This window comes from Haliaeetus leucocephalus, unplaced genomic scaffold (assembly GCF_000737465.1).
Source record: "Haliaeetus leucocephalus isolate CR32 unplaced genomic scaffold, Haliaeetus_leucocephalus-4.0 Scaffold964, whole genome shotgun sequence".
Taxonomy (NCBI): Eukaryota; Metazoa; Chordata; class Aves; order Accipitriformes; family Accipitridae; genus Haliaeetus; species Haliaeetus leucocephalus.
The window spans coordinates 2,889,718-2,902,556 of record NW_010973400.1 but is presented as its reverse complement, the minus strand read 5'-3'; the positions used below and the strand labels follow the sequence as shown (position 1 = coordinate 2,902,556).

Here is a 12,839-nt window from a genome sequence, read left to right as displayed (position 1 = left end):
GCTCCACACTTTGGAGGCCTTTTATTTTTAAGTATTTCATTTAAGACCAAGATTAGAGCACAGCCATAAACTTGTACTGATGGAAACGTAGGATGGAAAATGGTCACGGATAGTGAAGCAGAAGAGAGCCAGAAATGCACGGCTGGAAGGGCAGCAGTCTCTTAAAACCAGCTCTTGTGTTGGCAGGAACAGTAACATGTACCATGGAATTTTTTTACTGCATGTATTTCATACTTATTCACATGCTAGATCTGATCACAGATAAAAAAACTAGAAGGGTCCATTATTTATATGGTGTAATAAATATTTATATGAGGGACTGTGAAGGCTCTGGTTCGAGTCATACATACATCTGCATTTAGAGGAGGAAATCAAAACAAAGTGGGTTGGATCACCTTCTGCCACTGCATTAAAATGAAAAATGCCAGGGAATGAGCACCTAAAGCACAGGCTCCTTTGCTGAACTCATTTCTCTGCTCTTTCGTTATCAGATCCAATGAGTTAGAGAGTGCCACTGACCATCTGCATTTCCTCAGGGCTTTGTAAACACATCCATTTTCCCCTTACAGAGGCACAGGAGAGAACTTGTACGTTAAGTGACAAGGACATTTTACTTCTCAGCAGACTACTCAGCTTAACCCACACACCACAATCCAAAGCTAGGCTTTGGAGCCAGAGCTCCCACAGTCTTGCACCGAGTTCAAAACCAAGACCAGATTCCTTCTACCCAGGCTGAGGAGTTAAATTGCTGTGGGCTGGTTGTATAGGTGATGGAGAGAGGCAGGATCCTTGAGAAGGAGACCTGGATCCTGGTGTTAGAGGTCAGCTGAACATGTCCACCTCACTCTCTGTGGTTCAGGGCAGTAGCTACCATAAAAAAGTATATGTGAACATGTCAGGTGCCCTGAATATGATCAAGGATATCGCTCCACTAAATGATGAAAAGGGTAATTGTTTTACATCCAAGTTCTTCCTCCTTAGTCTCCTAATTAGATCATTACCTTGCACTCAGATACAAGTAGGAAAAGGCCATTTTTTTAAATTGGCTTCTCTTGGTATAAGCAAGTCACTCAGAGATGCAGGCAGAGACAGCTGTAAACAGCACGATAAAGGGGCAAAGGGCTCACTGGGTTGAAGGATATTAATGGCTTGTTGCTTGCGAATAACCCTTTCCCCAGAGACCTCCCTGTGCTCTGTGTATTCTCTCTCCACACACTGGCAGCAAAGTGGAGACTTTAAGAGAGTTACAAATAAGGTCAAATTCCTTTAGGAGCTTTTCAAAGTTCCCAAGGCATTCAAGGAGGGGTCTAGCTATTTGCAGGGGTTTCCCATTACGGTCAGAGACACAAGTTTCAGCATGTTTCCAGTTAAAAGAGGATCCTGGCAGGTTTCCTCTTTAACATGACAGGGATAGGATGGAGTTCTTCACAATAACTTTCCCTTCACAGATGCTAAGCACATTCGTATAGACATCAGGCAGAGAGAAAGCATGCATCTGGCATGGCATGGTGTGTGAAGTCTGACCTAGGGATTTTACATCACCCAGGAGCAGCACAATGATGGCTGGATTATGTAGGTGTTAAAGGGCTGCAATGTCATGATACCTCAGATCCCTCCACCTGAGCACCTAATGTACCTCATGTCTCTGCGGAATCCAAGAAACTCACCATTAGTGGACTTTATCTCCTCAACACTCCTGCAGAGTACAAGGTCTTGTTTTTCAAGGCAGAAACAACACAAATTAAATTATTTGTTCCCTTACCTTATGGCAGAGTCAGAAATATATAGAGTGTTCCATTAGGCCACCGTCCTCCTCATCTTAGACCTCAGTTCTTTAAAAGCCTCATCTGTATGAGCTGTAGATTTCTAAATTCAACCCAAATGTGCATTTTGTTCACAGAAAAAAATGGAATAAAATTTTCTGAACTGTTTTTCATTAGGAGAGGAAGAAAAGATACCCATCCCCAGCTTTGGGGCAAGTACGAGTTCTTCACTCATCAAGTAACTCATGTTGCCTGGATAAAAATAATCACTGCAAACTTGTCCTGGACCTACTTCCCAGGAAAAAGCCTTTTGCCAATGCTCAGACTTGACACAAATCATCAGTCCTGTGAAATTCAAACAGAATAAATCTTCCATGTGCAGAACATAGCTGGGTTCTGCCTTACGGGAACTGGATGCTGCTGAGAAGTCTGAGTCATACGGTCATATTTGTAAGATCAGCTCGTTGCGAATGTCTGGGATCAAAGGCTGTCACAGAGCAGCCCTCCCCGTATTGCAGGGCTGTGGAAACATGCAGGGAAATGTTCTCTAGCTAGAGAAAGCTTTGATTTATAAGCCGTGATGTTTTCACCTGCTCCTGAAGGAACAGAGTTGCCTGCTGGGCTAGGCAGGCCCGTGGCAGGAGTACAGTTCCTGGAGCAGGTTGGGGGACTCTGCGAGCTGCTCCCACGATTGCTAGTGGCAGCTGGGAGCACAACCCCCTCGCTTCGGTGCTGTAAATGTAGGCAGGACTATTATTTCTTGCAGCATGCTGTGGGGAAGCATGGTGTGAATATGCTTTTCACTGATTTGGGTTGTAGATGGATCCTACACCGGTTTCTCCTGTGAGGCCAAGAGAGGAGTGATAACCACAGCCAACTCACCTTCCCTTTCCCGCATCACTAGAGGTCTGTCCTGTTCATTCCGCTGGCACAAACAGATGAAGGGAAGGCCACAATAAGCAGAGACTATCCATAGCATTGGCAGCATCACGCTGAGGGGATCAGCGAGCTGTTGCTGAACAGACTAGCAGACCTGGACAAACCCTCTCAAATATAGCTGGGATGTGAGGGATGGAGCATGGTGAGTTGAAAGACCACCTGCTCACTCACATTTTTTTAGTTAAGCTCACACACACACACCCCCTCCACTCAGGATTTCAGCCTGCAGGGGAACATCAGCATCAACAGCTATACATACTGTTTGTCTTTCAGCCTACACACACAGTGCCCAAATGCCTGGGAAAACCTGGGGAAGGCATTTCTCCTTGGTGAGTGCCTCACGTCTCATCCCCAGCCCTGCAGGGCACGCAGCCAGCCACTGTCCCAGAGACACTTCCCTTTACTGTTATGCAGGCAAGACATACCTTCCCCCTCAGCACCCCAGCAGCACCAGGCTGACTTTAACAGATACTTGAGACCCCAGCAACTCCAAATATGCACATATTTATTTCTGTCCAACAACTCAGTCATTTTTAACATCAGTTCATGGCTTAAAACCTTGCACTGGATTTCAGTGTAAAGCTACCTCAGCATTCCCACTACTAGCTTGGCATTACGTTGTCTTTACTGAGTCTGCTCTCATAACTGGTTTCATCTAAGAGCCGACACCGGAGGAAAGCCCTGCCTCATCCCAACAGCAGACTGCGTGCTACACTCTAGGATCTGATACTTTATTTCGTTGGGCAAATATCCCAATTTGTAGAGATCACAAGGCCAGTTTGAAAATAACAGGGCATACAAGCACTATAGAGGGTACGGCACATGCAGCCCTGTTGTCACACCTCACTGCCTGTTCTCTTTGCTACAGCTTTGCTCTCCTAGCTCCACGGCCTCCTGTCCCATTTTCTAGTGCCACATACCCTGCTCTCAGCCAGTACAAGTTTCAGAACTTTGCATCTGGGCAAAGAGTAAAACTTTACCTTCTCTGGATTCACATAGAGTTTTGCTTCACACTGACATTCAAGAGCAGGTCCCGATGCTAGTACCTTGTCACCAGTACGTGTCTGTTTCTACTCTCTCAGCAAGGACAAAGGAGTGGTGTGCTCAGGTGCACGCTAGAAACCCATCGAGTTTCGATGACTCGGCAAGTTATCACCCAGAAGACGAACCACCACAGCAACCAGCGTAAATACTCTTAGCCCATCCCAAACACCACATGAAAGAGGTCTAGGCTAACCTGTTACACTATCTGTTTTGGCTTCTGCACCCTGGCAGCTGGGGGACAGCAGGAGCACATCCAGGGACGTAGGATACCTCAGGAGACAGGAGGTAACTTGTTAAAGGACGGTGACTCTCCTGCCATGCATCTGAACCATGGGACTGGGCAGGAGACCCTGAACCACTCAGCTGTGGGGCAAGTGCTCAGATTTTCACAGCTACACCACTAAGGCACTCACCACATTGCACAAATAACCTGACTGGCCTGATTCCACCTCGTTTCCTACTGACACCCATCATCTGCGTATCATATTTCCAAGCAGTCGCTTCACATGCTTCCATTTGAACAGCATTTAACTCCTTAAGGGCACTGGATTAGCAGCTGCAAAGCCAAAGATCCCCAGACACAGCTGAACAGATACCAGCATAGGCAATAGCAGCAGCTCAAGCTTCCCCGTACAGGCCCTTCTGAAGCCTTCCCTCTTCTGGAGGCAATTCCTTTGGGAAACCAGTTAATTCCCTCTCACCTCTGCAGAGAAGGATGATGAGGAATGCTGACCACAGCATTTTGCACTGCAGGCAGTTGTTCTTTCTGCCACAGCCTAAAATATTCAAAGTCATTTCACACTGGCTCAAGAACAGACAGTTCTAGTGAATGTTTTTGAATTTATTGTTCTTTAACACATGAATGTAAGAGACTATGTGATAGCCTGAGAGTAAAGAAGGTACTGTAAGTCAACCGTAACATGATGCAATTTAACAACTTGCTTTTTGAATTTTCACCCTTTGCTTTAACTTCAGTAAAAGTTTAAATGCAATGTCAAGGCTTGACTTGGCCACAGTCCATGGTCCATAACATCCACCAGTAATATGCTCCTCCATATTATAGATAGACATTCAGTGTATAAACCACCAGGAGGACAGAAAATTGAACAAGAAATTCAAGGAGTACCTTCAAGCATATAAGCTGATGAATCTGCTAAGGGTCTGTGGCTTGGTAACTTGGTTAGGGCATCTAGCTGAACCTCAGTTTGGCACTCATGATGAAGCTTACCACTGGTTAACAAGGTACCACACATCAGGAGCACCACCGTGGCAGGTTGCATGTCCCAGTCCTGCTTTTCCTAATCAGGATCTGTGCCAGCTGTACCATGACAACAGTAAATGAAATCACCCTGCCCAGACCAGCGTTCTCTGTCAAGCCGTTCTGCTGCTTACCAATCATGGGCATCCCTAGGCTTTGGTATGGGCACTCCAGGCTGCCTCCTTGTGTCCTTCCAAAGATAGCAGAGTAAATGGCTATCACCATGCTCTTCTTACAGCTCAGCCTCAGCTTGTCATCTTCACAGGCTACTTTACTCTTGTATTCATCTGGAAGGAAACAAACACTTAATTACTCGGCTGATCCAGAGACGGGCACTCAGCATGAAGGGAGCCCTCTCACCTCCCCATGGTGTGAGCTTGTCAGAGGCAGCAGCAATTCTAGGCATATGCCCAGAGGCGCGCATCAGCTGCCAGCACAATCCCAGCCTTACGACTGCATTTGCTAGAGTAGCACTGATCATTCGCATTATGCATGCTCTCTCTGGCATTATCAGCTCATTTAATGAACATATTTTAACCTAGCACATGTCAGTTCCGGTAAATAGCCAATAATTTCATTTTGCAGACAAATAAGTGAGGCACGGCAGTTGAGTGATTTCCACATGGTGATACTAGAAGCCTGTGGCAGGGGAAGGTAAAAGCCCATCTTTAGGCACCTTTCTCATCCACAGATCAGCCCTTTATTCTACATCACAGCAGCTCAAATGCAAACATAATTATGCTCAATAGCTTTTTTTCACAGCAGCTCTCCCTTTGCAAATTCAATAGGAGCTATACTAAATTTTTTAATGTTGGAAGCTGCTCTTGCCTGTTGCAAATACAGATATGCAAAGCTGCTCCCCAAATCCTTCTTGAGATGGTCAGTCCAAGAATGCAAAATACACTCCTGCTTTTGTAAGGCTGGTGCATACAGAACAGTCACTAAGTTTACATCTGTCAAGGAGACTGGGCAATTATTTCATAAGAAATCACATGTCATTCCCTTCTCTTTACTGTTATTATTTGTATTATGGGAACCTCTAGAGGTCCCAACCTAGAACAGGCCCTCCCCATGTATGTCTGCCAACAGACCACAGAAGACAAACACTATTTGGAAGAGCTGGGTCTTTACAGCTAGACATCTACAAGTGTGAAAGAAAGAGACTAAGAAAACTGAAGTGGCATGTCTACAGTCACCCCAGCCAACCCAGGGCACACCCAGGAATACAACCTCAACCTCCCCAGCCTCTGTAGAGTGACCTTCCACTTGATTATGTTATTTACAGTTAGAAATGTAGCCACAACAGCATCCAAATTGCTTAATGGGAAGGGTCCCTGACCCACGGTAACCTCCCAAGCATGATCAGTCGTTTCTTCTGAAATGCTCCTCGTTGTACCAGCTCAAAATTGTGCCATAGAGCACACTCACAAACAAACAGTGTAGATGATAAACATCAGCCAGTGCCTGGGGCTGCCCCTGGCCCTGTATTACTTACTAGCATAGACATGACCTTCATCTCTCCCTGTCACTGGTTCTCTATGCCTAATATCACACACACACAAGAACTTATGCGAAGTCCATACGCATCAAACTACTCAGTAACTGAGAACACTACTAATAATTACTTCATAGTTTAATACTTAAGTCTTTACACCATGGCAGCTAGCACTTAATGTGACATTTTTGACTGTATTGTAACTATAGCTTCAAGAATCATTTTTCTTTATTCAAGATGGAGAGGAATTTTCCACCAAAGTTGAATTATAGAAGAATTTAGGTTGGAAGGCTCCTCAGGAGGTCATCTGGTTGAACCCATGCTCAGAGCAGGGCAAATTTCTACATTAGATTAGATTTTTTTCAGAAGAAACTCCATGGACAAAACACGTATTACACCAAAACAGGCACATGCTGATTTAAAAGAAATGTCTGAGAACAAACAACTCCTCATGCTCAACAAGGAAAATAGCCTATTACTTGGTGATCAGAGCACCCTCACAGCCCAGGTGACAATCTTAACCCTAGACACTATTCCAGTATGTAATCTTCCTTCTTGCTCTGCAGACTTTTTACAAAAATCTCTGAAAGATCCTAGATTTTATCCCACTACAGGGAAACTTTCAAACCTCTAAAGTATTTTTTGAATAGGAAAATACTTTCTCATCCATCCCTGTAGATGAAGACAGAATTAAGACCTAACTCATTCATGGGAGAATCTGTGTGAAGAACACGCATCCTTCTTCAGCAATACCTATAGGGATAAACCCATGACCAGCTGAGTGTGTAGAATAGTGACAGGAATCAGGAATACCAGCTGTTTTCAACATCAGAGTATGTAGGGAGAGAGGAACCTCATACAGCTGTGAAGAATCAATCATTTTTTTATCTATGTAGGTATTTCATCCACAATCACCATGAAGGCATCTGAATAATACACTGAACGTAAAAAGTGTTATCATCTTCACCTATAATTGTCTCCCATAGGATTTTTGTTTCTTCTGTGAGGGAAATGGGATCAAAGCTTTACCCTGGCTATAGAGTGTAAAGCCTAACAGAGTATAATAGAACTTTATTGACTTAACAGACTTCTTTTCCTTAGGAAAAAAAAACCAAACACATGGATTCAAGCTAAAAGTACAATGGCACAAAACTCTGTAATAGGACAAGCTATACATAGTTAATGTTAAACCAATATCATGGAATGGGAGAGTACTTGTGACTAGCTGACGTGGTTGAAATATGAAATAATTGATTAACTTTAGAAAAAGATCGGTTTTGAAGTCTCTAACGAGTGAGTGCCAGGGTCCTCTGCGAAGGTCTTATTTCTTACAAGGCACTAACCCAATTTCCTCTTCTGATTTCGTTATTACTAGCTACATCTCCCAATTAACAAGTATAACTGATTGCTTAACCACATGTCCTGTGGACCCATTTAAGGTCCTTAGAATATTTATTAAATTCTGTTGACCATTCAAAGTGAGAGCTTGTAATTTGGAAGCTTGACTGGGATTTAAACACAGCGAGTGTTGCATTTAGCCTGGAAGACACTGGGATGCACAGGCACTCACATCTTTTCTGAAAGTCAGTCCAACAGTCATGAGACAGTCAACAACAAAACTCTGCTCTCACATTTGAAGTTCTTACACTTGTAGCCGCTCTGGGAAGTCATGTTCAGGGCTTATGGGGGAAGCTGCCTGAGGGACGGCTTGAGATATTAGACCAGGGAGGTGAACCTGAGTGTACACTCCTTGGGAACCAGTGGAGCTTATGGGTGATGTGCTCCTGGCACACTGCAGTGCAGAGTAAGAGGGCTGTGCCACCTGAAACAGATGCCGCCTCATGGTCACTAAATTCTGCCCTAGGAAACACCTATTGGAGCTGCCAGTTCCCAAGGGTCTGGCTGCGTCCAAACTGGTTAGGGCTGCAGTGCCCTGGGCTGGCACAGATAGAAGACACTTCTTTCTTAAAAGGAAGAAAAAAAGAAGAAAAAAAAAGGATGAAATATGCAGTAGTATTTCAGACTCCCAAAAGGTTCCCTTAAGCTTGATCACTGGAGAACACATATTCTCAGTGTTTCTGGGCAACCTGATAGAAATCTGGATAAATAGATAGAAAGTGATGTTACAGGGGACACAAGTCCCTGGAAGTATTTTCTGTTTCATAGCATTGCCACCTTCATCTTAGCCAGGATGAACCAAAGCCAGCTGTCTTTCATCCAGACACTGATGGCTCCCAGGCATTGGATGATGGTAAGGACTGTGACTGATATTAAAAAAATAGAGCTAAGCATCATCCATATATTTACTGGTACTTCAACCCATAATAGCCTTATATAAATATTGAAAAGAACTGAGGCAGCGTGAAATAAGAGAGCTGGGACCGGGAACGAATCTGCATTTTTCTCTCTCACTCTCCCAAGAAGAACTGGCCTCCTACAGATCAGTCACAATCTGGTCCTAAGCCTGCTATAACTGTTACAGTCTGGATATAATTCAGTCCAAATGCAAACATTTGTATTAGTGGGTTTCACGTTTCACCCTGAAAAATTAAACATACTTAAATGGCCTAGGAAAGGTGGCAGTGATATTCAGCAAATGGCTTACTCAACTCTAATCCCCCATGCAGTCATTTGTAGGGCAACAGAGATTTACCATGATTAAGATATTTGCTAAGGATAATATCCCTTTTATTACTGCCTGTTTTCAGAGACACTGGCTTAAATATAACTCAGTAGAGAGAAACCAAGGAAGGAACAGCTGCAGGCTTTTCTAGACACGTTTTTAAAGGTCATTATATGACATGATTATAACATAGCCAGAACAATTAAGGGAAAACAATTATAAATGTTTCTAATGGAAAAATTGGCTCTCTCAAACAGTAAAGTGAACAAGAAGACCCTTTGTAATTGCAGGATGTGTACAAGAATATTAAAGTATTTACCTGTAGTAAATACATTTACCCAGTGTCTTAATAACATTTTGTCCTATGGTCCGTGACAATTTTCTGAATGATCTTGATTGGGAAGCTCAAAACTAAATGTCAGTTGGCTCAATCTCTGCAAGACCTTAGAGATAGAAGCTCCTAAAAAGATTTTGTGTCTAACAAAGTGATGGAATGCATTAATGCCAGACCTCTACCTTGCCTAAAACTACATTTTTCAACAGAACTTGTGGAAAAATTTATGAAATTTTGCTAATTAAAATATGCATGCTTCACGTAATCAGTGCATAATAGTTGAACCTATTTCCCAGATCAAAGAGCTGGAAATACATGTAAAGATAAATCTGTCTTCCTCACAAAATCCTAAAGGATTTAAATCTTAGAATCGGGGATCTGAGCAAAGAAAGATATTTTGTAGGAAACAGAAATGGGTTGGCCCACTTCCTTATCAGGTCAGGATTGTTTCCAATAGAAGACTATCTTACCTAGCTTATAACTGTTAAATTAATGAGACTGCACCCAAGATGCCACTTCAGAACTGAACTGCACTCCATGTTAGCCAGTAACTTCTCTTTAGCCCAATTTTTGCCTTGCTCACTGTCATCCTAGCTTTGTTAGCATTTCCACTGCATACCACCCAAAACAAAGGATATTTCTTGCCTTGAAATTCGTAACTTTTTCTTATATCCAGCCATTCCACCACACCTATTTTCCTTTAACTGATAAATGAATGTGTTTAACTATTGGGTGGTGGTTAGTGTTGGTCTGTGAAAAAGGGCATAGGGACAACTCCCTTTCTCACTCAGCCACTCTCTCCAGAAGAACTGTGTTAATGGCGGATACATCTCCAATGCTCCGTGTCACTCTTCCTACCTACATCTCCTACTGCATCTATCAGATACGGATTGGTTGCAATATTGAAGAGCTGAGATGCACACTGGGCCAGATGGCACAAGTGGAATATGCAACCTTTTTGTCACAAGTTAGAATTCAACAAACTTTTATGGACACTGGAAGTCATCACGTGGTGAGATTTTGCTCATTTCAGCACACGTCTAGGCAGAATACTTACATTGCGAAAGTCACCACATAGCAATTTTTTGTGTCAGCCTAAAGAGAAAAGTCAAAATAGGGGTTAACCATGGATATGTTAACTCTCTACTGTGGTTGTAGTCACTCCAGACCATAATTCACAGAGTCACAGAGGACAGGAGGCACCTCTGGAGACTGTCTAGGCCCCATGTTCATACCAGCGTCAACTAGACCAGCAGGTTGCTGAAGGCCATGTCCATTTGAGTTTTTAACACCTCCAAGGATTGAGGCTCCATGACTTGCTTGGGCAACCTGTTCCAGTGATTCTGTTAATCATGCGAGAGATGAGTATAGTGAGTACCTGTTACTATCTCTTCTGGGGGAACTAGGAAGATGAGTCTCCAAGACAGGAAACTTATTAAACACTAAGACAGACACCTCTAAGCAGCATCCTCGAACAACAGTGCCTGTGCAACAGGACTGCCCATGAACAGCTCATCTTGGAGGTACCCATCCAGTACCCTTCCTTGTAACCTGTGACCCTCATTTTTACATACTTTTATTTTCCCCCATAATCAGCTAATTCCCAGTACCTTCTGTAAGATATAGAGAATTTTTTTGAGTGCATGTAGATCTAAGTACATCTCAAAGCAGACAGAGCAAAGGTGCCTTGAACACCTTTCACTGACTCCTACAGTCTTCTGTGAAGAAGGTAATTGGACTAAAAGGATATTTTCCAGTTGGTGCTCCGCTTCAAACCTTTTCCCCACACTCCTATTTCTATGTTCATGTATTACTTACTTTTCATTTCAAGCAAGCATTTCTTGTCTGAGTTTTGCATCCTCTTTTACACTTCGGAAGATATAAGCAGATTCTGGCCTCCAAGTCCCTGAATGCAAATAAGTCAACATAGATCAGAAATTCCCCACAGTGGCAAATGCCTACTCTTTAGACCAGTGCCCTTGCTATGGCTCCTTGCCTTTTGTTTTCTTCCAATTTCCTTTCACTTATGACACGCACCTCATATCCTGAGTTCCAGAGCTTCCTCCTCACCCACATGAACCTGCTACTAAAGAGAACTTTCTGTTCATCTCAGGATTTGAATAAATCCATATCAATCAAGTCAGCATTCCTTTAGGCAGGATTGGGTGGAGGAAGCCTTTCCAGGACAGCAAAGGTCTCCAGAGTCCTCAAGTACAGCTTATCCTCTGACTCTCCCAGAAGCACTTAAGCTGTGGGCTACCTGGTCATTCCCTCATTTCAACAGCCAGGATCTAAAAAGGATTGTCCCCTTTAATTCAGAGCATTAAAAAGTGAGAATGTCGCAAATTCATACATTTGCACAGAAATATCTTTCAACATTATTTCAGTTCCATTTTCCCTTGAGAAATTTTCTGTGAAGATGCTGTAATTTAACTTTTAAAAATTGAAGTTTGCTACCCTCGATGGCATGGAGCACACTGCTTACTTCTGCAGAAGCTAATCTGAAACTCTGAAAGATACAGCTCTGATGACAGTCCAGAGCTATATCAAAGAGGCAGTTTGCCAACTTCAGGAGTACCCTGAAAACTCAAGAGTGCCAACTTTTGGAGGACTGAAACAATTTCAACAAGTAAGAAGATTGTTCTTTGCAAATGACCTTGTCAGATTCCTTTAAAATTACGCTCCTGATGCACCCATACAATTTGCAATGTTTAAAAGGCGCCTTTCCCCACTGTCACTTTCATTAGTCTGAAGTAGTTGTCTTTTTATATTCTGCTGTGAAAAGGCTGGCAGTGCTGCAAATTAACTGCTACATTTCATTTCCAAAGTAGAGTTCAGATGCACCTAGCTGCACTTTCCTGTTGGGCAAACAGGTATATGGTTATCTAAGGAGGAAAAAGGGAACAATATTGAAATATCTATGTTAGACTGCGAGATGAGAGTTAAACAAAACACTTGGGAGCCCTGGATAAATTTAATCCTCGTCTTACTTCTTCCATTAATGAATTTGGGCTGATCTTCTGAAGCAGCTGTGACTTACTGGTGTTCTGCTGCCGGAGCCTCTGCCTCACCATTTACTAGTCCTCCTTCCAAGGACCTGAGAACCTGCTGGCTAAATTTCAGTGAAATTTGTCAGAAATGTTGAGAAGACAAATGTAGTTAAGTCCCTATACATTTTTTAAGAACTGGGAGCCAATTACAGAAGAAAGCCAAATCAGTGTCAAAGCTGGTTGTAATTGGTGCACTGTCCCACCGACCAACCAGCATGGATGTAATATCTGGCCGATTAGCATGGATATAAATATGGACTAGCTACACCATAGGAGGCAACATAGGAAGCATGGTGAAAACCTCTGTTACTGCAATAAAATGATGGGAGGGAT

The 12,839-nt window shown here is 43.1% G+C and overlaps 1 protein-coding gene across 1 annotated transcript in view; it reads right to left on the bottom strand.

The window, feature by feature from the left end:
• The window catches only part of EVA1A (eva-1 homolog A (C. elegans)), a 211,094-nt gene that overhangs the window by 117,983 nt on the left and 80,272 nt on the right, over positions 1 to 12,839 (bottom strand). The window contains exon 4 of the mRNA XM_010584275.1: positions 5,139 to 5,291. Coding sequence (XP_010582577.1) covers positions 5,139 to 5,291 — 153 coding nt within the window. The remainder of the gene's footprint in view (positions 1 to 5,138; positions 5,292 to 12,839) is intronic.